The 26448-nt window shown below is 38.6% G+C and overlaps 2 protein-coding genes across 5 annotated transcripts; both read right to left on the minus strand.

Annotated features, from left to right (window-relative positions):
- Positions 1–12053: 12053 nt before the first annotated feature.
- On the minus strand, positions 12054–15770 carry LOC108991431. The gene is made up of 4 exons (XM_018965672.1): positions 15708–15770; positions 14838–14996; positions 13944–14510; positions 12054–12161 (listed from the first exon to the last, which is right to left on the minus strand). Exons 1-4 carry the CDS (start codon positions 15768–15770, stop codon positions 12054–12056), a joined length of 897 nt encoding a protein of 298 aa, XP_018821217.1.
- A 5969-nt stretch (positions 15771–21739) lies between these two features.
- On the minus strand, positions 21740–24202 carry LOC108991441. 4 transcript variants are annotated; one of them, XM_018965679.2, is made up of 2 exons: positions 22786–24202; positions 21740–22125 (listed from the first exon to the last, which is right to left on the minus strand). In XM_018965679.2, exon 1 carries the CDS (start codon positions 23981–23983, stop codon positions 22820–22822), a length of 1164 nt encoding a protein of 387 aa, XP_018821224.1. In that variant the 5' UTR covers positions 23984–24202; the 3' UTR covers positions 21740–22125; positions 22786–22819. The 4 variants fall into 4 exon arrangements, with proteins under 4 accessions (XP_018821224.1, XP_018821225.1, XP_018821226.1 ...); XM_018965680.2 differs by lacking the exon at positions 21740–22125 and adding an exon at positions 22132–22582; XM_018965681.2 differs by lacking the exon at positions 21740–22125 and having other exon boundaries at positions 22519–23012; positions 23102–24202.
- Between the last annotated feature and the right edge of the window lie 2246 nt (positions 24203–26448).

The following is a 26448-nucleotide window of genomic DNA, read 5'->3' on the forward strand; positions in this document are numbered from 1 at the left end:
CCAAAAAAAATTTTAAAAAAATAAAAAAATTTTGGTGTGTGGTGTATGGGCTTATGAATAGCAATGCTCTAATTTATTTAAGAAAAATTATAGGCATAAGTCTCAAATCCTGTATACCTATTTAAAAACATGTTATTTTATTTTTTTACTCACGTAATGAAAATAATTCTAGACATATTTGTAAGTAAAATAAAATAAAAATGTAAAATGATATGTTTTTAAATGGGTGTGTAAGGTATGAGATTTATAGGTAGCATTGCTCTTTATTTAAACATAAAAAAAAAAGTAAAATTCAGCGTCGAAAACCCTAGACTAGACACCTTTCGGAACCCTTCATCCCTCCCGACGCCCTCTGTAACCCCTCCCTCTGTAAACCCTCGTATGGTATATGAAGTAATTCCTACTGAAATCAAAATGAAGAAATTAACAGTTCTTCAAGTTTCGAAATCAAAAGACCCAAGAACAACTAGACCAAGAGTTGCAGAAACCCTTTTGACAGATTCTCAGATGAGTACAAACAAAAGAATATAAAGCATCAAATTTTTGCCAGAAAGGGGCTATGTTACAGCTAACTTTGATGCAGCTTTATTCAAAGAATCAGACCACTGGTATTGTTGGAGTTATCATTAGAGACAATAAAGGTGAGATCAGAGGAGGAGGATAGGGCTACCAGTTGTTGCAGAATGCAATGCTTTTTGGGCAACAATGAATTTCAGATAGTTTTACAGCCACCAAGACTATCTCCCGAGGCTGGATCTCGATTGTGCCACGTCGATTTTTTTAAACAAAAAAAAAAAAGGAAATCGCAATCTAGTAAATTTTATTAAAACTAGATTTCCATCAAGAAAAACTCTAGATGCAAGCGCAGCTTGGACCTGTGTTTGGGACCTCGGTCAAGTCCCTAAACATTATGATCTCCACGCCAAACGTAGCCTTGTGATGACCGAACCTTCGTTCCTCTCTTGCTTGGTTCTCGCAGTCAAGATGATCACTTTGGTATGGTGAGGTTAGGTGTTTAGGCTAGAATGAGTGTATGGAATGGTGGATTTGGTTAAGGAAGTGTATGGGCTACAATGGAGTAAGGGCGCACGGCACTAGTGGGGGCTAGGGTTGGTGCCACTTGGACTTGGGTTTAGGGTTTGGAAAGGTGGATGGACAGTTAGGGTTAGGTTTAGGGTTTGGGAATTAGGCTAAGAGTGTTGGGCGGCTAGGGTTGGTCGAGTATGGCCAGTGATGGATTTTAAGAAAGTTTCCTAAAATCTTAGAAGTCAATAGTGAGTGTATATGGTCGGCTATGGTAAGGATGAGGTCAATTAGGATTCCTCAAATGTAGGAACTCTAATTATGGTAAATGGAGTGGGTGGCTAGGTCAAGTCCAAATAAGGCAAGTAGTAGCCGAATAGGACTTTGAACCAAGGGGAAAAAGTGTGTTTCGGCTAGGCTAGGGTTTGAAGAGGCAAATCAAATATGGAAAGTTGACAAACAATATGTTGGTCGACTTTTATGGATTGTATGGATTGGAAGAGCAAAAATATGAAGATATGGATTGTATGGATTGGAAGAGCAAAAATATGAAGAACTCTAAGAACAATGAAGAACACTCAAGAACAAAAGCAAAATACTTATGAACTTGAATGAACAAAAGCATAAACAATAATAATCTAATACTTGATTTACAAATTGTACAATACTTGAATAAACCTCATATATTGATGAACACAACTTGGATTCACGAATTTCATCAAGTTGCAAAGAAACAAGATAAATGAATTACACATATTCAATGAATTGCAAGGTGTAATCCCCCTCTTTGGGATTCACGAATTTCACCAAAAAAGCCTAAGTGCAAAGGCACCGTTTGTGATCTCTCAAACAATACTCCTCTTTCTAAGAGTTTTGCCAAAAAATGTAAAAGAAATGACTAAGGTTCCTATTTATAAGAGTTACAACTTGGAAACTCTCAATAGGTCCCTTAGAAATAATTAATAATTAAATAAATAAATAAAGCAATAAGATAGTGGTATAGACCACTCTTGGCTGTGACATGCATGGACCCATGGTGGGTTAAGTGGTTGCATGTTGACCTTCGGGCTGGTCCATGGCTAGGTGGTGCGGTATGGCTTGCCGAAGGTGAGCCATGTGAGTGCACTGCATGGCCCAGGCTGGTGGCCTTGGCGCTGGCTGCAAGGCATGGGCTGGAGCCATGCACTGGATGGAATGCCTGATGGGCATGCCACTGGCCTGCTCCGCAAGGCACGGCCTGGGGCCGTGCGCTGGATGGCATGACGTGCGGCATGCCACTAACCTCGCTGGCGTGCAGAAAGATGGTGGGCATGGGCATGGGCGTGCGCGCGCGCGCGTGCTGGCTGGGCTGGCCGTGCGGCGCATGGGCGCTCGCAGGGCCACGCGGCCCATTAGTGTGCGCATGGACAGGCACATACTAGCCTCGCTAGCCCGCATGCTGGGTGCCTCGTGAGTGCCATTGCGCTGGCCAAGGCATGCACGCATGTTGGGCGCCCCGTGCGTGTCACCCCACGAGCCAAGGCATGGTTGTGGGCTAGCCAAGGTGCATGTTCCCACCATGACTAGGGCATGTGCAGCATCTCTAGAGGCAACTCGACGTAAGGGTCTAACAATCTCCCTCTCTTCAATATATCCTTGCCCTCAAGGATAAATTCAGGAAATCTTTCCCTTATATCATCATAATCTTCCCAAGTAGCCTCTTCTTTTAAGGCTTTACCCCACTTGATCAACACTTGCCACACATTTTACCTCTTTCTTCCTCTTGAAATAACCCTATAATTAAGAGCCTCTTTTGGTTGTAAGAGCATACGCCCTTCATCATCAAACTTGGGTAGCTATTCCATAATAAGCCTAGGGTCACCAATCCTCTTCTTGAGCTCGGTTACATGGAAGACCGGATGTAGTTTGGAGGTTGGAGGAAGCTCCAACCTATATGCCACTTCTCCCAACCTCTCAAGCACTTTGAAAGGTCTATAGTACTTATTGGCCAACTTCAAGTTAAGTTTCTTTCTCAAGGTCATTTGGCCAAAAGGCTGCAATTTTAAATACACATAATCTCCTACTTCAAAAGCAACCATTCTTCTACCTTCATCATAGTGCTTTTTCATTCTTTGTTGAGCTTTAACAAGCTCCTTTTTTACCTTCACTAAGATCTCATCCCTAGTGATCAATTTTTTTTCAACTTCATCATTTTTGGTCGTGCTCCTCTCATAATTCACCAATATCAGTGGTACTCTTCCATAAACTACATCAAATGGGCTTCATTGTATGGAAGTATGGAATGAAGTATTATACCAATATTCGGCCCAAGACAAGTATTCCCCCACTTCTTTTGTTCTTTATGGTAAAAACACATCAAATATTGTTCAAGTGTTCTATTAACCACTTCCGTTTGCCCATCGGTTTGTGGGTAGTAAGATGAACTCGCCTTCAACTTGCTCCCTTGGAGCTCAAACAACTCCTTCCAAAAGGAGCTCATGAATACTCTGTCCTGATCATTGACAATGCTCTTGGAAAATCCATGAAGCTTCACCACATGATCAATAAAAGCTTTGGCCACACTCTTGGCCATGTATGGATGAGTAAGTGGAACAAAATGCTCATATTTGCTCAATCTATCAACCACCACAAGTATCACCTCAAAACTGTCATTAATAGGTAGCCCCTCATCAAAGTCCATGCTCAAGTCTTCCCCAATCAAATTAGGAATAGGTAATGGTTGCAACAACCCGGATGGAGGTCTTGTCTCATACTTAGACTTTTGACACACATTATACTCGACTACAAGCTTTTTCACGGCCTTCTTTATCCATTCCCAATAGAAAAAATGATTGACTCTTATGTAAGTCTTCAACCACCCCGAGTGTCCACCCTCTTTACTATGATGGAAGTGATCAAGAATCTCTCTTCTCAAATTAGGCACATTGGGAACATACACATAATTCTTGTAGTAGATTAGGCCATCTCTCACTTTGAACCCGATGACTCCATCCCCTTAAGCTTCTAAAAGCTCCACAATTTCAACGGCTCTTGCATCTAACTTCGTTGCCTCCCTGATTTTATCCCATACCCTCCATTCGGCCCCACTTAAGGTCATCAAAGTAGCTTCATCCTCATCATGAACTTACCATAACAATGAACTTCCTTCTCTTCTACTAAGAGCATCAGCCATCTTATTTTCTTTACCCGGTTGGTAAATGATGTCATACTCAAAACCAAGCAACTTCACTAAGAATTTTTGTTGTTCGGGTGTCACTATCTTTTGTTGAAGTAAGTGTCTCAATGCTTGTTGATCCGTAACAATAGTGAACTTCCTTCCCAACAAATATGGTCTCCACACCTTCATGGCATGCACAACTACAAGCATCTCTCTTGCATAAGCAGTCCAAGCTTTCTTCATAGGACTAAGAGCTTTAGAAATAAAGGCTATTGGCATTTTCTCTTGGACCAAAACCGCCCCTATCCCCTCACCACTAGTATCGGTCTAAACTTCAAAAGCATTCTTAATGGTTGGCAATGCTAACACGGGAGTTGTAGTCATTGCCCTCTTCAATTCATCAAAAGTCTCTCTTGTTTCTTGGGTCCATGCAAAATTGTCCTTCTTTAACAAAGAAGTAAGTGGCTTAACAATAAGCCCATAGTTCTTCACAAACCGTCTATAGTAGCCAGTCAACCCCAAGAAACCCCTCAATGCCGAAACATCACTAGGCAATGGCCTATCAACCATGACCTCAATCTTCTTGTGATCCACTTTGACTCCTTCTCCTGAAATGAAGTGTCCCAAATACTCCAGCTCTTTTTTCCATGAAAGCACATTTAGATGCTTTAATGAAAAAATAATGTTCTTCAAGAATCTTCAACACCACCTTCAAATGTAGCTTGTGCTCTTTCACGATCTTAGAGTACACCAATATGTCATCAAAGAAAACCAATACAAATTTTCTCAACAACGGCTTGAAGATAGTGTTCATGGTGACTTGAAAAGTTGAAGGAGCATTACATAGCCCGAATGGCATAACAAGGTACTCATAGTGGCCATTATGAGTTCTAAAGGCCGTCTTATGCACATCTCTTTCCCTCATGCGGATTTGGTGAAAACCCGCCCTCAAATCAAGCTTAGAAAAAATACTAGCCCTATGTAACTCATCCAACATATCATTAACGGTAGGTATGAGAAACCTATCATTGATGGTAGTTTCATTCAATGCTCTATAATCGGTGCAAAACTGCCAAGTGCCATCATTCTTTCTCACCATCAAGACCGGTGAAGAAAAAGGACTAGTACTAGGCCTTATCAAGCCTCCCTTCAACATCTTTTCAACTTGCCTCTCAATTTCTTCTTTTTGAAAGTGAGCATACCGGTATGGAGGAACATTAACCGGTTTGCTCTCATCTCCCAAGGCAATGCTATGATCAAAGGGCCTAGTAGGTGGCAAAGTAGTTGGCACCTCTAGGACCTTCCAATGGTCTCTCAAGACCTCTTGGACCTCCACGGGCAGCAAGGACAATTCTTACTTCTTGCTTTCCACTTCACTCTTTTCAACCCCAAAAAGTGCCTCTTGCTTTGCTAGAATGATGGCAAAGCAACTAGCTCCACCTTTACACAATTTTTCAAACATCATGGCCTCACAAGACTTCACTTCTTTGGATGTCAAAGCTGCCCACAACTTCTTCTTGGACCCAATCCAAAACTCCATTGTCATTTTCTCATAGTCATTCACCACTTTACCAATGCCTTTAAGTCATGCATTGCCCAAGACCACATCTAGTCCCACAAGGGACAACACGTGCAAATCTGCAACAATTCTCACCCTTTGGACATTCATCTTGACCTCCCTCACAAGGCCTTCACATCTTCGCTTGTCTCCATTGGCAACCTTCACATCAAATGGTTCAATAGCGCTAGACTTCAATCCAACCTTGGTGACAATGTTGGAATTGATAAAATTGTGATTTGAGCCACTAACAACCAATAACGTAACCTCAAATTTCTCTATCCATGCTATGACCCTCATAGAAGTGGGCCTTTGAACACCGGACATGGTATTTAGAGACAACTCGGCCTCTTCCTCTTCACTACTAGGTTTGGCCTCCTCATGCTTGGATTCATGACTTGAAGATTCTTCATGTTCATCATCTTCAATCATTACATATGCCTTACCCGACTTGCAAGAATGCTCCTTGCTCCACTTGTCACCACACTTGAAGCACAAACCCTTCTTAATTATTTCTTGTACTTCCTCTCTAGATAGTTTCTTCACCTCATATGGCTTAGGTTTAGAAACATCAACCTCCACTTTATTTTTCCAAGGTGATTTGGTTTGTAAAGTTTTTGAGGCTTTACTCCCCACATCCTTGGAAAACTTCCTTTCCATAGTGTTACTCTCCTCAAAGATCTCGGCCATTCTCATTACTTCTTGAATTCTTGTAGGTTGCTTTAACTTAATTTTCTTGGCTAACCAAGGCTTCAAGCCATCAATAAATTTCCCCACAAGAGCTTCCTCAGACCATCCTCTCACAAGAGTTTGTAATTGTCGAAACTCTTCAATGTAGTGATGGATTTTCCCTTCTTGCTTCAACTTGGCTAATTGCCCATGATGGTTAATAGTGGGTGAAGGGCCAAATTGTAGTAAAAATTCCTTTTCAAAAGCGGTCCACCCCAATCTTTTCTCATCCTTCTCATATTGGTCTTGAATCCATCTCCACTATTTGCTAGCTTTTCCTTCCAAGTAAAAACATGTCGTTGACACTCTTTCTCTTCTCGGCACCTCATAAGTGTAGAAATAGTGATCCACTTTGTCAAGCCATTCATATGGATCTCCCCTATTGAACTTAGGGAAGTCCACCCTAGGTCTCTTGGGTCCCCGGTCATTAGCCCGATTTCCCCTTATTTCCTCATGGTATTCATCATCAATCCTCCTTCCATGATTGCCTCCATTTCTATCATAATCATTTGGCCTTCGATCATCTCGGTTCTCATGACCCCAAGGCCTCTCATCTTCATAAGCATGTTTGGCATCATGGCCATCTTCATGTCTAGGCATCTCATACCTCACATCTTGATGTCTTCCTCTAATGCTAGACTTCTATAGTGGCTCCCACCATAAATCCATCTCTCAACCGCTACATCATCATGCTCAACACGTCCACCCCTTCTCAATTCTTCTCTTGGTGGTTCATGCATAGATCCGGTCATACTAGTTTCAACACCATCCACAAAAGCATCTTGCCTTTGACCATTTATCTCTTGCTGTGGGGCTTGGCCTTCAACAATTCTTCTTTCAATTCTCTCTATATTTTCATGAGTTTCTCTTCTCATAGCTTCCATGGTTCTTCTATGCTCTTCATTATCATGAACGGTAACATTCACCGCCATCATAAGTTCTACCATAATGGTGTTGACCTCACTTAGAATGTCCATGACTTTAGTGTTGTACTCTTCTAGCACTTCAATCAGTTCTCAATTGGAAATCTTGTTCATCTCGGCTTCTTGGTTGCTTGTAGCCATAGCTCTTGCAAACTAACCTATTGAAACTCTTGCAAACTAGTCTTGCAAACTGAAATTTCTGGTTGGTGTAGCTTTGGACAACAACTTGCAACTTCTATAGGCGGTAGGAAGGGCTCACAACTCCAACCTTGAGTTGTCCACCTTTGTGGGTGGGCAACCCCTCTTGCACAAACAATTGTCCAACCTTGGATCCTCCACCTTCTAGGGTGGTTGATCCCTTCAAGAACACTACTCTGTCTTCTATCTTAACCCCCAAACTTCAATTTCACAATCAACAAAAAATATGGAATCCAACGAGAGTCTCCTCCAACCAATTCACAAAATTTTGAGTTAACGCATCGTTTACCTCTTGGAGAAGTGAGAACTTCTCAAAATCACCAAACAAGAATCCTCTCAATGAAAGCACCAATTAATGTTAGGGACATCGGTCAAGTCCCTAAATACTATGATTTCCACGCCAATAGTAGCCTTGTGATGACCAAACCTTCGTTCCTCTCTTGCTTGGTTCTCGTGGTCAAGATGACCGCTTTGGTATCGTGAGGTTAGGTGTTTAGGCGAGAATGATTGTATGGAATGGTGGACTTGGTCAAGGAAGTGTATGGGCTACAATGGATTAAGGGCGCATGGCACTAGTGGGGGCTAGGGTTGGAGCCACTTGGATTTTGGGTTTAGGGTTTGGAAAGGTGGATGGACGGCTAGGGTTAGGTTTAGGGTTTGGGAATTAGGCTAAGAGTGTTGGGCGGCTAGGGTTGGACGAGTATGGCTAGTGATGGATATTAGGAAAGTTTCCTAAAATCTTGGAAGTCAATGGTGAGTGTATATGGCCGGCTATGGTAAGGATGTGGTCAATTAGGGTTCCTCAAATGTAGGAACTCTAATTATGGTAAATTGAGTAGGCGGCTAGGTCAAGTCTAAATAAGGCAAGTAGTAGTCAAATAAGACTTTGCACCAAGGGGAAAAGTGTGTTTCGGCTAGGTTAGGGTTTGAAGAGGCAAATCAAATATGGAAAGTTGACAAACAATGTGCTGGTCGACTTTTATGGATTGCATGGATTGGAAGAGCAAAAATATAAAGAACTCCAAGAATAATGAAGAACACTCAAGAACAAAAGTAAAATACTTATGAACTTGAATGAACAAAAGCATAAACAATAATAATCTAATACTTGATTCACGAATTGCACAAGATTTGAATAAACCTTATATATTGATGAACACAACCTGGATTTACGAATTTCACCAAGTTGCAAAGAAATAAGATAAATGAATTACACATATTCAATGAATTACAAGGTGTAATCCTCTCTTTGGGATTCACAAATTTCACAAAAAAAGCCCAAGTGCAAAGGCACCGTTTGTGATCTCTAGAACAATACTCCTCTCTGTAAGAGTTTTGCCAAAAAGTGTAAAAGAAATGATTAAGGTTCCTATTTATAAGAGTTACAACTTGAAAATCCCCAATAGATCCATTGAAAATAATTAATAATTAAATAAATAAAAAAAGCAATAAGATAGTGGCATGGACCACTCTTGGCCGTGACATGCATGGACCCATGGTGGGTTAAGTGGTTGCAGGTTGGCCTTCGAGCTGGTCCATGGCTAGATGGTGCGACATGGCTTGCTGATGGTGAGCCATGTGGGTGCACTGCATGGCCCAGACTGGTGGCCTAGGCGCTGGCTGCAAGGCATGAGCTGGACCATGCGATGGATGGCATGCCTGATGGGCATGCCACTGGCCTGCTCCGCATGGCACGGCCTGGGACCGTGCACTGGATGGCATGCCGTGCGGCATGCCACTAACCTTGCTGGCGTGCGGCAGGATGGTGGGCATGGGCATGCGCACGAGCACACACGCGCTGGCTGGGCTAGCCGTGCGGCGCATGGCCACGCGGCCCATTAGCGTGCGCATAGGCCTGCTCAAGGGCGCGCGGCACGCTGTTGCGCGCAATGCCGCATGCATGGGCTCGCGACGCTGTGTTGCGCGCATGGACAGGCACATACTAGCCTCGCTAGCCGCATCCTGGGCTCCCCGTGAGTACCATCGCGTGGGCCAAGGCATGCATGCATATTGGGCGCCCCGTGCGTGTCACCCCACTAGCCAAGGCATGGTTGTGGGCTAGCCAAGGTGCATGTTCCCACCATGACTAGTGCATGTGCAGCATCTATAGAAGCAACTCGACGTGGGGGTCTAACAGCCTATTCGCGGATGGCATCTGACGTGGATGGAATCGAATCGTTTTTTAGTAAGTAAAACGGTGCGTTTAGATTCTTTTGAGGTGTGCGTTTGGCTTCTTCAAAAATGTCTATCAAAATAGTGCGTTTTTCATTTGTTTTCTCTCAAATGATCGACGTCTCTCCCAAGTCTCTCTGTGTGATTTCATCCCCAGCATCCCAACCCATTTCTCTCCACCAGCTCAGTGTTTCTCCCATCCACATACTTAGTGCAACTTCGGCCCTCACATCATCCCCATCCCTCACACCCAAACCCTAACCCTAGGTAACGACTCCAATCGTAGTCAATTATTACTTTTCAGTTATTTATATTTGTTTATTTTGGTAAATTTGTGGATTTTCAGCCTAATATTATGGATGAGTTCAAATTTTGGCATTGATTGTTATGAACCTGATTTTATGAGTTCCAATTTTTTGGATGAGTGTTATGAACCCGATTATATGAGTTCAATTTTTTTGGATGAGTAAATTTTGTGGATAATATTGATGGAGTAATTTGTATATTTTATTGTCGTCTAGTCACTACAGTTATTACAGATGTTAGAAAAAAATTATGTTGATCGACCTCGGGCAGACTTCTTTTGGCGTTGTTTGTTTATGGCAGTTGATAACTAGTTTATTCTCATGTTTATTGGATAACGTTATATGCCATGGTAACAAAAATGTGATAAATGAAGGGCATAATGTATCTTTATCTTGCCTGCTGAATATAGCTCTATTTTTCCCTCTGTGGTGATCACAATATAATGCATAAATCCGAAACCTTAATGTCATTTATTACTTATGATGTTCAGTTTATGTTTCTTTTTTATTAATATTGATGTATACTCCAGACATATAGTGCTCTTATTGTATCACTGACAATAACAACAGAAAAGGGCAACTATGCTGAAGTTTTGTGTTGTTAACTAGAATCTGCATTTGAAGCAGAATCTTCATTTGTAGCTTACTATATATATTGAAGCAGACTTGAAGCCCAAAACGGAATCTTCATTTGAAATGTCCGTTGATTTTTTTTATTATTATATTACTTGTTATAAGAATGAGACTATATATATATATATATATATTCATTTAGAAAACTAAAACTTTAGTGTATAATGTCATCATCATCAATTGCTTCATCACCAATTTCTAACATCAAATATACTTTCTGATTTGTGTATAATTAGGGAATACCATATTGTAAATATTTCAAGTGGATAGATAATAGTGATGTCAGAGAAAAAGCCTTTGTAACTAGAGAAGCATAATTATTAAGGAAATAGAAAGTGTTTAAAAGCAGAGAAGAATAGATTGGGAAGAGGAAGCTGGCACTCCACAACGATGAAGCCCAGCTTTGGAAGCACTTAGCTGATATGAGGCATGCACGCACACTACTTCGTGTGTATTGATTGTTCGTCATATGTATTTCATTGTATTTGATGAGCAAATACATAGGGACTTTTGTAATGATAAAGAACTGGTGTTCTTAGCATTTCTAACTTGAGTAAAGCATCGCATATGTACTTAAGACATGTACTTAAGACTTTATCAAGCTTTAGTGATCTTCAAACCCATCATTGGGAATTGTTGTATAATTAAGATTGTATTTAACTTTGAAGTGTCACTTCTACTTACGAAAGTTGCAATCTTTTCTGAAATGCACATGTAAAAAGCCCAGCTTACATGGATTAGATATGTTGATTTATGAGTAAATAATTGGTATGTTTAAAGTTTTTTTCCCTTGACATGGCAAGCAGTGTCTGTTGTGGATCCATTACAGCTACGAATATATAAAATCCTAATTGAAATTATACTAACCAGATTCAATCAAATTTACATAAAACTTGTACTTGAATACATAATGACGGTTCAAATACATATTTGTTCCATATATGAAGTTTCCCATAAACTACAAGTTTCGGACATTTTAATACATAAACAACAACAATCTTTATACAAGTAAATCTTCTCATCACTAGTGCTATGCCTCCATGACATCCAAAGCAGGGTTTTCTTGAATCTGATATGAGAAAAAAAATTACATGTTTGCATAACAGTAATGACAAAACACATTCACGAGTAAATTAGCAAAGTAATCACAACCAACACACAACATAAAATCTCCAATACACAACTCAAAATCACCAACACACAACAACTAAAATCACTACCAACACTTGAAACTACGCTCTACCAACACACAACATCTTAAATCAACAAAACACATGATTTTTGCAAATATCCACTGCTACACAACATCTCACCACTACCAACACAACTTCTTAAATTACCACCAATACACAACATCAAACCATTGTCAAGTAATAACATATTCCACTAGTGGCATTCAAACTACTTGCTGGTTGTGTTCCATATGCCATCGAAGGTTGCATTCCATCCATTTCCAGTTGCATCTGCGCATGTAATAGTAGAGAAAGTAAGACATACATAACAACATACAAATACGTTAAATAAGAAAATGTGGTAATTATACACTTTCTTGTGTTCCCATCACTGGAATTTATACACTATCTTCTGTTACTAGTTGTTGTACATTTTCTTGGTTGGCCATCACAGAGGTTTGTAGATTTTCTTGTGTACTCATCATTGATGGGTTGATTTGGTTCCCACTACTTTCCAATAGTTCGGTGTCCAATCTATGCCGCTGCTTACAATGCAAAAAATAAGCAAAAATAAATATATTATCAAGTACTATATAAGCAAAAATATTGGTACTATATATCTATTATCAGGTAACCATTAACATAACTTACATTCCATGCGCTCACCGGTTTGCTTTTTCCCTAGTCATTGTGGTTTTTAGCAGCTTTAGTTTTTATTTTCTTCACATTTTCCTCCATCATCGACATCCTTCTCTTAGACGGAGGTCATTCCTTACCTCTGAAAACATGGAGATTTAGTACTTTTTTAGAACTTCTTTCTGTGGTTGCATTAATAGTACTTAATCCAACATTTGAAACTAAGCTGCTCGGATTCAAGGTGCGGTATACATTATTTATCGTATACAACTTTGAGACCATATCCTTAATATACCCATCGCATGACGTTGCATTTGTTATTACCTCATAACAAATTTTCAATAGACGTTTATATCTAAACGTTTCAGGCCTCTGATCCTTCTAGTCATAACTGCTCGGAATAATAATATACCTACGTTTTATGTCATTTCTCCACCGGTTCAATATGTACTTTCAGACAACCCATGGACTTTTCTAGCTGAAAATATGATGAGAATATGTCTACACAGTATCCCTCGCATCTCAAACAACCCGCATATACACTTCGCCTCCAACTCGGCCACATTAAAGTAAACAGTATAAACAACCTGTTTGATGAAATCTTCAGTTTTAATTTCATCATCGACATGGTAAGTTGCGATTACTCAATCCTGTTTCTGAAAATGACAACAACTATAAATCATTCACATTATCTCTTGTTGAAACTCCCTGAATTTGGCATTCGTGTACACCTCTTGAAACTTTTTCTCAAGTGCCAAGTGTGATATGCAAGGAATGGTAAAGTTAAATGAATGAAAGTCAGCTTGGTTTTCATGCTCAATTTTTTTCTTCAATGCACTGTCGAACTGATCAACAAACTCTTTTAGGTTTGTCTTAGCATGCACATAGCTGTCGAAGAAAGCGTTCACGCTCTCACTACGCTAAGTTGTACTCATCCCAGCCCAAAACGAATTCTTCAAATATACCGACACCCAAAACTCTCACTCTGCATATAAGTTTTGCAACCAACCATTTTCTTGCAAGTTGTATGTTGTAATAAAGACGTTCCAACCCAACTCAAACTCCTCGATAGTAAGGGAGTCATAAACACAAGATAACAATTTACTTTTCAGGCCACATTTGTATTGACAATGGGCACCAAGCTTCTCAAAGACCTTGCGTAGTATGTGCCACAAGCAATATCTATGGTGCGTGTTAGGGAACACAATAGCGATAGCATTTTTCATTGCACGATCTTAATCTATAATAATAGTAGTCGGCGCCTTTCCATCCATGCAATCAAGCAAAGTTTTAAATAACCATACAAACGATTCTGTATCCTCGCTTGAAATAAGCCTTGCACCTAAGAAGATTGACTGCTCATGGTGATTTACACCCACGAAAGGTGCAAAATGACATTCCATATCTATTTGTTAGATACATGGTATCAAATGTTACCATATCTCCAAAGTAGTCGTAGGCCCCTCTACTACGGGCGTCCAAATCCATTATGCCGTAAAAGTCATCATTCTTGTGTTGCATCATTCGAAAATACTCAAGTATCGTTTGTACACCATCTTTCCCCAACCGTAGGTGACGTGCCTTATTAATATAGTTACGACAATCTTTTTTTCCAAATGGTACGTTTTCAAACCCACCCGCATCAGTTACAAGAGCTTGGAAACTCTTATTCATCTGTATGTCAGCCTCATCATTTGTATCCAAAATCCTCTTATCGGACTCACTAACTTCTCTATTACATCTGAAAAACCTAGATTTTCTTGAACTTAGCACATGATTGTGTGTGTTAAATATCGATGTGACACACAACTTCCTATTCTTCAACAAAACATTCATCATTGCCTTGAAGTTTGTCTTGCTTGTTGGCCGAGGCTTAGAGACATTTGACGTCCTATTCCGTGCCTTGCCACCATGAGCACATCCCATAGTGACATATTTGATAGTCTCATCCTTCTCCCTTTTACTCCTTTGTGTCGTTATCCCAAATCCACATTGTTTACCATACTGTTTATAGTAAGCAATCAACTCATTTTCTGATTCAAAGCACATCCCTGCATTTGGCTCCTCAGTGACATCACACCCTTAAGCAGGCTCTGTGGATAGTGTCCCACAATTACCAGCCTCCTTGGTATTAATAGTATTACCCAAAGAGACAGTAGATTGTGCTTCAATTTCTATCAAGTCTAGGGATGCATCACTAATTGTATCAACAGAGCGACTTTGTTACGCCTTGTTTTCCTGATATTTAAAAGAAAACAATTATAACGGATCAATATCTGTTATGAAAAATGTGCATACACAATACAATCATGTGAAAAATAAATCCATCACCTCACTGCCACATGGATGTGGGTTGGCATTTGTAAGAGGAATCAATGCTGGTAAAGCGGAGCACGAGCTACTAGCTACACTAGAGCTAGCACTGGTAGCGAAACTAGGCATGGCAGCGGAACTAGGCATGGCAGTGGAAGTAGACATCCATGGATATTGCTGCAATTTACCAAAAAAAAAAAAGATTAAAAACTCGAAATCACACTAAGTACATTGAAACTCAAAATCATCCCTAATTGCTCCATGGAAATGGGTAAGTAGTTGGAGGAGGTCCCATCACTAATATGACGGAACTATACAAGGCAGTGAAACTATTCAAGGCAACAGAACTTGACGTGACAACGGAAGTAGAGTTCCATGAATGTTGCTGCAATTATACAAAAAAATAAATCAATACCCACATAAATAATTAAATGTTATTTAATGTTATCACATCTCGAAAGCGGTTGCTCCATGGAAATGGGTAGGCAGTTGGAGGAAGTCTCATCATTGATATGGTGGAACTATACAAGGCAGCAGAACTACTCAAGGCAGTGGAACTACCCAATTGTTGCAATTTTTCAAAAAAAAATTAAAAAATAATAATTAGAACAAAAATTCAAGTTCATAAAATTGGTGTCCATTTACTACTTTAACATCCGCATCACCTAGTTGTTCCATGGATATGAGTTGGCATTTGGAGGAGGCACAAAAGATGGTACTCACGCATGAGGCACTGGACCGTAGTAACCATGCATGTAGTTTGAAAATTTTGAATAATGTGGTCTCAATATGTCCTAATACAACACACAATAATGTTAATCAACCCAAGTTGGCATTGACTACACATAAAATAAATATACGATAACTGTTAAAATAAAATTACAATACCTGGGTTGATGGATTTGCAACAAGTGATGTTATGCGTGATATGCCTTCTTTCTCTTTCTCCATCTAGACAATTCAAAATATAATATTGAGATATTCTATAATAACAAATCTAGAAAAGTGATAGCCAAAATGATAATGCAAACAGGTTGTTGGTTTATGACCCTAAATTGGTTTATGACTTTATAAACAGTCTCGTTTTTATGACTCTAAATTGAGTTCTATGACTTTATAAATTGAGTTCTTGTGTTTAATAATTTGATCAGGTCTCTAATCTTCAAACCCAGTTGAAAACAAAAACCCATTTCTTCAAATCTTTAAAACAAAGCCAATATCTTATAGCACAAAATCCAAAATCAAAGACAGCACACAAAATTTTATGGATTTGTTGCGGACAAACTTCCTAAGGCCAGCTTCATGTTTATTTCTCACCCTCATCAAAGTTCTCAACTCTTTTCAACTTGATAACCCTCACTTCAAATTGGTGCAAATTTTTCTTACAAGTTGCATGCCGCAAATACCAACAACAGCACCAAGTGCGGCATCTCTCTAATGGGGTAGCAGCCCATTTTTGCATACAGGTTTTTCACAGAGAGAGATGCCACATTTTCAGAGTTTGTCCGCAAAATACCAACATCAATAGCAACACCACCGCATTTTCAAAGTTTTTCACATAAAACTAACCTCCTAACGCATCTCTCTCTTAGAGAGACAAATTCAAGCACAAATCAGATGAACAAAATTAAAAGCTTTGATCTTACATCTTACTTGGTTTGGCATTGAGGGGTAGCAAACGACGCAAGCGCACGAAAGGGCGGGATCTATTTTGACTGAAAAACTGCAGTCGACAGAGTTCTCTTTCTTTTTCAAGCCTTTTTTTTTTTTAATTTTAATATAGATGATGACGTGGCATTTTGCCACGTCAGAGGTGTGCACATATAGGCATAAATTTTGCCTGTTGTAGTAGTTCTGTTTTGTTGGTTTTCTTGAATTTGATGATCTGTGTTTGCTTCAAAGTCTGAAGAATTATGTAGATTTGGGTGTTGTTTTTTGAAGATTTTGAGGTCGAACTCGTAAAAATCAAAGAGCTCTATGACCTCCTTTGGGTCCATCAATTGCGGCTATGAAGGAAAAAAGATAGGATTTTTGTAGTTCGTGTACAATAAGAGCCCTTGTAAATATGATAAAGTGTCAAAAACTACATGATTAAGTTGCTAAGTGAATGATTTGTTTAACCAAAAAATGAATTAAACATTTAATTATGTAGTAATTTTTAGTTCTTGACTCAATGTTAAATTTTGGTATTTTGCACTTAAAAATAGTTGTATTGCAGTTAGTTCACACCAAAATTAATACCCCAAAATTTACTTCTCTCACATCTTATTTATGTTGCAGGGCATTATGGGAAATATGTTAAAATCACATGGATATTATTGGAAAAACCCAACTAGCCAGGCAACATCCAAAAAGGCACTAGAAACTCACGCACACGGGAATGAGTGGAGAGGGGTGGCCTCACCTAGGCTGGAGATGAAATGAGGGGCAGCAGGCCTCACGCACGCGGGGGAGGCTGAATCGTGGCCTCAATGCGAGCCGCTCGCACGGGCAGACCCACTCACGCAAGACAGCAGAGGCTGAAGACGCGAGCAGGAGCTGGAGACACAGTACTTAAACGGATGAGCAGCTCACATACGCAAACCCACTCACGCGGAATCTAGGCTGGAGCTGAACTGATGTTGGGCTGAGACGCGAAACGACAAGGCACACTGCATGAAACGCAGGGGAATCACGCACTGCAGAGGGAGAGAGAGGTAAAACGCAGAGTATAAAAAGAAAAGAAATTTTCGTGCGCCGGCTCTCTGGTTTTTTTGGCTTCTTCGGATTTTTTTCTTCTTCGTCTAGTTTTTTTTCTTCTGTTTTTTCTTTCAATGGATTTTCGAATACAGAGTTTTATTTCCATACCGACAATTTTCGTTTAGAGCAGTAGCTAGAGATGTTAGAATTTAATCTTTTTGGACATTTTGCTAATCTAGAGATGATAGGCTAGATTTTTAATTTGGGATTCAAGGAGTAACCCATAACTATTTGGGGTTGGATTTTCTTTAATATTTTGTACTTTTGATGATTAACTTGATGGATTATATTTCAATTTGCATCTAGAAAAGATTGGAGTTCTTTGTTCTTGGTTTAGCTCAGTTATAGACGTAAATGCACAATTGATACTTAAACAAGTAACATGACTTTGATGGTTTTCTTTCACTATTTTATAGTTGTCATATAATTTGTCAAGTAGTTTTATTAGATTAAAAATTGTGGTTCATTGCTATATTATCCGACCATGATTTCTAGGAATGAGAGAATGGTTGAGAGAAGATGAAAAGAGAAGTAAATCCATCACCAAATCAGTGGGCGAAAATTGCATCCCAAGTGTTTGTTTTATTGCTTCTTACAAGTTTAAGTCAACTTCTACACATTTCCTTTAAATCTCTTGATTCTTAGTAATTTTAGAAAAATAGATTCACTTTTATTTTCAGCTTTACTCGTGCTTGAACTTCCCAACAATTTCACTCTTAATTAATTTCACACTCCCTTAGCAAATAGCCCCATCTTGGTGTCGATATAGTTAGCGGTTAACTTTTGAAATTTATTTCTCATTTCTTATTTTTTTGTTCATTGCTAAGTCATTTAGTTTACTGTTTTCTTATCATTTCAAAATTTCTTGTCACCACAAACGATAATATGTTGTTTTGCGAATATGAAATGTTTACTAAATTCTCATTGTCCCTATGAATTCGATCTTGGGATTTGCCCTTGTATTACTTTGACAGCTTCTACGCTTGGAAGTCGAAATTAAAAGTTGATCAAAATACATATATACTGAAGTTTTAGAAGACTTCCATTGGTTCTAACACATTTCCCATAGGAAGACTTACAGTTGTCTAATCCAAAAACCTTCAGAAATTGCCACCAAAATGAATAATAAAACCAATATTGACCAAAAAATGAAACGCTCCATGAGAACTTATGCTTTATTACTGGAAGATTTTCTTGGTAGCCAAGCAGGCAGATAATAATAGACTGAGCAGTAGAAAATGAATGAGAATCACCAGCTGGAGAAGGAAGGAGCGGGCATGAAATTCCAGGATTTGTAGAGAACAAGAAACGAGCAAAAAAATCAACCTTCCAAAGAAAATGAGAGACGGGTCAGGAGGGAAGGGATTTGCCAGATTTCAATTTTTTAAAAACAAAAATGCCACGTGGCTAGAGTCACGTCAGTCGGAATCCAGCTGCGAGAGGGAACGTCGGTGGATTTTTCTAACGTAAATGAGAACTGCTAGCTACAATCCGTAAAGGCAGTCCTCGCGTACACTACTATTTGTCTTTTATCCATATTAGCTAGGTCAAATGACCAAAATGACCTTCTCTCAAAATCAATTGCTTTCAGCCTTTTAGTACTTTCACAAAAAGAATTCACAATTCAAAACAAGAATCATTTTGTCGCTGCCGAGCCCCGCACCTTCAAAATTTTTTGTCACATTCGACTTCTGATGTCGTTCTCATCTTCTCCAACATCGGTCCACCGGTGTCGTGCTCAACTCCTCCACCACCATCAACCAATAACGTCAACCCGTCTCCTCCACCATGACGCTGCCTGCCTGCCATCCCTCATTTCTCTTTCTTATTTGGTATTCTTTGATTGAATGAAATGAACATGAAATGGTGGTTGATGGCTTGAACGCTGGATCTTTAATTCCAAACTGTCAAATACATTTAATTATGGCAAAGTAAAAACTTGCACTCAAATCAGGGGAAAATTTTTTATTCATAATTAGGTGAGTAAAAGAGCTAATGTCCCAATACATTGACGTGAAAATTACTCTTCTGAAAGAAAAGACATGTATGTATGTGTGTGTGTGAGGATAATAGTACACGTTGACTTCCCTTGGGGGCAAGTCCCACAAATTCCAGGATCCTGACCTTCAAAAGTGAAAAACTCAAGATTGATTTAATGATCAATTGCCCTTTCCAGAGTTGAACGAGAGAAAATTCTTGCAAATTCAGACCTGTGAGAGGGATGGCACTGTAGCAACATGTTGGCATATAGGATGGGGACAACGCACGAGTGGGTGAAGTTAGGGCTCGATACTGGAGATGGACGACGAAGCTTAGGAGGAAGGGGAAGGGAAAGGGGGGAGTTCAATCTCGGGAGGAAGGGGGAGCAATCTCTCATAAAGGGGAAAGGGGGAAGGAAGGGGAAGGGGAAGGTGGAAGGAAGAGTTTCAGCTCTTCAAACTCGAAGTACTAAGACGACGTCGTGCTGAACCTAAATGAAACGGGGAGTTTTTGCCACGTGGGAGTGCGCTTCAGTCCCCGACTGCAACAAGAATTTCTCTTTTTTTCACGGGTGGTGCTACTCCCACCGCTGGAGCTCCCGTTAGTTGTTTTATGTTTTTTTTTTTCACTTTTTCTTTTACATATATTTTTTAACACTTTTAAATATTTTTAAAAAAATAAAAAATATCATAATATTATTAAAAAAATATTTATTTAATCATTAAGTAAAAAAATAATAATAAAAAAATAAAAAGTACCAGCGATAACTTCCAACAGGAAGAACCAGGAGAAAGAGTAGCATTTTCTTTATTTCACAATTTCTCTTAAGTAAATTTATTTCATCTTATCTTATCTTATATAATTATTATAAATTTTTTTACATAAAATAAAATGAATAATTCAAATTTTAAAATAAAAATAATATTAAATAAATATATTCTAATAATATTTTATTCAATTTTTTTTATTTTAATTTCATCTCATATGTGAAAATAAGCTAGGCCTAAAATTCTTTAATTGTTTATTTGTTTCGAGTGAAATAAAAAGCCTGCTCGATTTTTCATTTTTGAAAAAAGAAACTAACAGAATACAGGCACCATCCTAAGAAAAAAATAAAAAATAAAAAATAATGCTAATAACTTGATCTAAAAAAAAGAAGAAGAAAAATTAATCCGTGGGGTCTTCCCTCCTTCAAGTTCCTTTTTCTATACTTTTTAATTATTTATTTTTGATTTTTAATTTTTGAAAATTAGAAAAAGAGCTAGACATGTGGCAAGCTTACCAAATGGCATGTATATTCCGTTAACTAATATGGATAGAGTTTGTGGCGGAGGTACTAATTCAGAAGTTGGAGGTGTTAATTCTAAAATAATTACGCAACAGTAGAGAGAGAGACTCAGATAGAGTTGTTGTCCAAATTCTCCTCAAGAACAATATGAATATTTGGTTAAGCAATGGAGATTCTTCATCATGTGATACTCAACTTCTACAGTTACTGGAGATTCTCTTATTTTACAGGTTGTGCTTCAACAATTGAAGTGCACTTAACTCCTTAAAATAGTTGTCCTCTTCTTTCTGGTCTTATTAATCTTGATGCTACTGAGGATAGTTTTCCTCATCTTTTGATCATCTCTAAAGCGTTATGTTGTCTACTATCAAATGCTATGTAGCAAGATGGGTTGGCGGGCGGAGAGGCGGAGGGGGAGGGGGGTTGGGAGAGAAATAATGGAGGCAGAACAACGGTGCCGAGCGTGAGGATGAGAATGAGATACATGCAGAAGCTGGAGTTGAAAGGAGGAGCATGGATGGACGGCGCGACACTTGTGATGGTGAGGCCCACGAGACAACGGTGCCGAGTGTGAGGATGAGAATGAGATACATACAAAAGCTGGAGCTGAAAGGAGGAGCACGGATGGACGGCGCGACACTAATGATGGTAAGGCCCACGAGTTCAAACAAGACGGTGGAGGAAGATGAGGCGGACAAGATGGATGCTGAATTGGCTTTGGAGGCTTTCGGGCGAGGGGTGTACAGAGAGGCTGTCCAATCTCTGCTCAATTCGAGTGGCTACTCTTGGAAATGAACTCCTTTTAATTTTTATATTTAGAGTTTTCAAACGAGCAATGCAATCGTCTTGGTCATACGTTTTGTTAATAACTAAATAAATAAAAATATATTTAAAATACAACAAAATATAAAAATTAGGAAGGAAGATCAGTCTTTTTTTCTGATCTTTCTTATATATGTTCGTTTCCTTTGGTGAAAACTATAGTCTAACAGTTGTAAATGCGTATCCTTTTGTTTGAAATGAAGACTTCCCCACTGCTATTCATCAGGATGGATTCCCCACTACTCCTACCACACCTTGCCCCTACAGGTGTGGTAGGAGTAGTGACTCCACGAGGGTTTGAACTTTGAGAACCTCACCACTCAAATGTCACCTTCTATTTTTCCCGTAAGAAACGGACGAAGGAGGCAGTCCAAGGAGTTCAATACACTGCGTATTAATTGCTTAGCATCAAGGAAGCATTTGTTGACATACGAATGAAGTAATCTTGCACATGAGGATGATGAGGCTTTCATATCCCTGAACCAAAATCAGATAAACAAACATCTGGCAGTGATATCTTGTAAGACAAGAAGGCATTTTATAATTACTAATTCCAGCAATCAAAATAATGCAAATACATCCAAACTTGTGTATTAGCCACGTCCAAATGCATAATTTGGAATGTATGGTCTTCCAATTAGAGAAGGCCGACAAGCAGGAGAGATTAAGATGAAGGCTGCAAACATCTGGACTTGAATCAGGGAACAAATATCCAACCTAGTTGTAACTTTATGGACGAAATATTGGTTCTGATATCAAACTGGATATCAAAATTAACTGAGTTCATCCCAATGAGATTTGATTTATGCAAGGAATTTATTTCTAGATTCATCATACACCAACTATATAGACGCCCTCCTCATGCAGCGATAGCTCTGTTTGAACATAGTGCCCATATTGAAGAAATTGCAGAACATTATGCATCTACTTATAACTGAAATTGACCAAAAGAGAATATGAAAGTTATCTCCTTAAAAGAGGATACCTAATTACACATCATCATTCTAATCTTTGTTGTTTACCAATCAACAAAAAATGATTCTAAATTTTAGTTATGGCTCTTCCAAAACTGAACTCGCCATGCATGCCAATTATAAGCATTAATAAATGAATTAGCCAAGACATCAAAGATCATACACTGATTTGAATGGCGCCCTCCTGTAGATGCTCATCATTGTACGCATCCAATTGTATATGAACCCCCACCAGCCTCATTTACCTCCGCGAGTTCTTTTGAATAAGGAAGTACAAATTTGTCTAAGAACTTCTGCTCGGAGATTTTGCAGACCGTAGCTAAACAAGGTTTCCTATTAATCACATTTTTCTTTTCCAGAATCTCCAAAACCTGTAGACGGGGTTTTAACCTGCGCTCAACACTAAAAATAAGCAATTCTGGATGGTCAACAATATAAGAGATATCTACATTCCGAGCGCTAAACAGGAGCCCAGTTACCTCTTTAATTTTCTTCTTGGATACAGCAAAAACATGAGGCACCCTCCTAAACACATCAAGAATATCTTTTTCCGAAAACCCCAAACTTCGGAAAAGTTCCAACTTGAGTTCCCAATTCTCTTCTGACATTGAACTCACTGTCCGAATGGCAGAAAGAAACATCTTAGACTTTCTATTAAACCCCATTCCATCAACCGTTTTAACAAAAGCCTGAATGCTCTCCGGCTTATGCAGAAAAAACCTTGGGAAATTAAACAAATATTTAACGATCTGCGAAGAACTAATTTCACAACGCTTCAGAAATTCAATATTGGGCATCATAGTCTTATCCAAATCATGATTCAAAAACCACCCTGAAGACTTTAAGACCCTAACGATGTCTTCATTGGAATCCAGAATACTCTTCAACACCAAAATTGAGGGTTCAATCTGATTACCACGATAAAGAATCCACGGGTCACGGCATACAATCTCGGCAATGTCGTCGGGTGCAAAGCCCAAGTCCTGGAAAATTTTTATTTTGGGTTTGATGGAAACGGCAAGTTTGGCAGAGAGAACCTTGGGTATTCTCTTAACCACTTGCTCGATATGGGTCTGGGAGAAACCGCTCTCCTTGAAGAACAAAAGAACGGAATCCGCCTTTTCTGGATTTCTCAGGTAAGTAAAGGTTGATGAAGCTTTCAGAGCAGCTTCAGGGGAGAATTGGTGCTGATTGATCAAGTAGTCCAGGACTGTTACAGTGGATGTTGATTTCTTGGGTTTAGAGGAGGAGAAATATAACACAGAGATTAAGCAGGAGAGAGTTGGGGTTTTGTCGAGATGCGGCAGAGGGTTTTCTAGAGAGAGTGAGACAAGGCTTTTGCAGATTCTTATTAGTCTCATCTCTACTCCTATCAATTCTTTAGTGAAGGGAGTGTTGAAGAAGAAATCATAGGCATCTGATAGTAAAATTGTAGTATTTAGAACTCGAACAATCCAAGCTTACCTCTTACATTTACAGCAATGCGACCCCCGATAAGCTGTTCCCTCCATACTAAGACGAACCACTTCGTTGGCATTAGGGTTTTGGAGCCGACACCGCAGTGCCATTTTCAGAGCTCTGTCTTTAACTCGAGTTGTTATTGAGATGGGCTAGGCCTCAATCAACATGTTATCGATTCAAAATCGGGCTCCACAAGGCTTCCCCCCATTCCATGAATCCGCTCGAACAAAGGACCAAAATTAACGGGCCTAATTTACTGGGCCAAACTTGCTTATTTATATTTTATATTTTATATATTTTTTTTATAATTAAAGAAGTGATTATTAGTGAATTTATATATATATTTTTAATTTTTTTTAATAGTTAAGGATGTTTAAAAAATACTTAAAGAAAAAAGAAAACAAAATAAAAAAAAATCATTTACATTAGTCATTTCAGTTTCTTAATCACCTGTTTCAATTCACTCAAAGCATCGTTACTCAGAGATCAAGCGCAACCAACAGTGAAAGAGCATTACGGCTTGTGAAGTGCTTAGAAATATACAAGGAAGATTCGTAGAAGCCGAGGTTGAATTTGGAAACTTCCCCAATTACCAAGAAAAGTATAAGGCAGTTGCCTCATGCCAGGTTTAATTTCCTTTTTAACAGTTTCACCTGCTGACTGTATTTGTTGATAGAAAACAACCTATAAAATAAAAGGATGCGGAGAAGGGAGAAAAATGAGACTGCTGGGTTTGGATATAGAGTTTCATCTCAACTTTGTCTTTTGTAACCAAACGCTAACGTAGAGCGTTTCACCTGTTTTCACAAAAGACAAATTAACGTCTTTCTTTCTTTTGCTTTTCAGACGAAATGTAGCTTTTTCAGTTTGGGTTGATGCTGAGTAATTTTAAGTCCACCCACCCCGTGCCTCATAGCGGTTAAAATTTTTTGGTTATATATTTTATTATTTACCAATTATCTATTAAATTTTATTTAAAAAATAATACTCCTTAAATTATTACAAACATTATGTAATCATTCGTGAGATCCATAACTCTCAAATTCAAAAAAGGTTAAAATCATCTAATCTCAGCTCTAATCCAAACACATATAAAATTATTTCATTTCAATTCATCTTAACTTAACAATTTCACTACTATTAATCATCTCAATTCATCTCATTTTAACTCGTTTTATCTCAACTCATTATCCAAACCCCACCTTAGACCTCGTTTAGATATAAGAAGTGTTTTATCTTATCTTTTTATTACAACTTTTTTAAATTTTTACACAAAAAATAATAAACAATTCAACTTTTTCAAATATCATAACAATAATAATATTAAAAAATAATATTCTAATAATATTTTATTCAACTTTCATTTCAACTAACTATATATCCAAACCCCATCTTAGTGAGTTTACGAAAATCAAACCAAAATAATAATTAAATTAACTTTTTGATTTGATATTATTTTTAAGGAAAATTCTATTAAGCAATCTTACATCACCAATCTGCTTTTATTTTTTTATTTTTTATCTTTTTGTTTTCTCTCTCAATAGATGTATAGTATAGGAGGGTTGAATATATAGAGAAATGGGTATTGCAATAATTTTCAATGAATAGATTTTCTCACACTTTTCATTGATAGAAGTTCTACAATATATACAGAGTGATTGAGAAGCTAATTTAGGAAATATGTAACGGTAAGGCTAAAATCAAGCTACTGTTACAATGTACAGCTAAAGAAATTTAAACTTGGAATCATCTCTTAATACAGAATTGATGACCGAATATTAGACATGATTTTAGGCTAGACATGCTCTGTTTTGGTTTGAATGGAATCCATGCATGCTTCCCTTATACGCCCCCGCAAGATTGTGCTTCCATCGACAAGACCAATCTTGTTACGTAACAATTCCGTGTACTGTTTTGACAATGACTTTGTTAACAGATCAATCAATTGATCTTGAGTATGTACATGTTTAACTTGGAAACTTCCTTTTTGCACTAAGTCACGCACAAAGTGAAGATCGATTTGAATATGTTTCATGCGCGAGTGATTGACTGGGTTAAAGCTGAGATGGGTGGCTCCAAGATTATCACATAGTAGCTGGGGAGATTCATTGACTAGAAATGCTAGTTCCTTGAAAAGAGTGGACAGCCACATTGTCTCGGAAGCCGCATTAGCTAGTGCCCGGTATTCAGCCTCTGTTGTGGATCGTGTCACAACTCTTTGTTTCTTTAAGTTTCAACAAATAGGATTAGAGCCCAAAAAACTAATATATGCAGAGGTGGACATGCGGTTATCCACATTTCCAGCCCAATCGGCATCGGAGTATGTCCTTAATACAGGAGTTCCAACTTTGTGAATCTGAATACC

This window comes from Juglans regia, chromosome 13, assembly GCF_001411555.2.
Source record: "Juglans regia cultivar Chandler chromosome 13, Walnut 2.0, whole genome shotgun sequence".
NCBI classification, from domain to species: domain Eukaryota; kingdom Viridiplantae; phylum Streptophyta; class Magnoliopsida; order Fagales; family Juglandaceae; genus Juglans; species Juglans regia.

Bases quoted from the DNA above. Each gene is read 5' to 3' on its own strand.
- LOC108991431 (XM_018965672.1), bottom strand. From the start codon at position 15,770: ATGGAGAAAGAGAAAGAAGGCATATCACGCATAACATCACTTGTTGCA. The intron at 14,997-15,707 runs GTATTGTAATTT...GGTAAATTGCAG, and splicing joins TTGCAAATCCATCAACCCAG to CAATATCCATGGATGTCTAC. The intron at 14,511-14,837 runs GTGATGGATTTA...TACTATAAACAG, and splicing joins CACATCCATGTGGCAGTGAG to TATGGTAAACAATGTGGATT.
- LOC108991441 (XM_018965679.2), bottom strand. From the start codon at position 23,983: ATGAGACTAATAAGAATCTGCAAAAGCCTTGTCTCACTCTCTCTAGAA.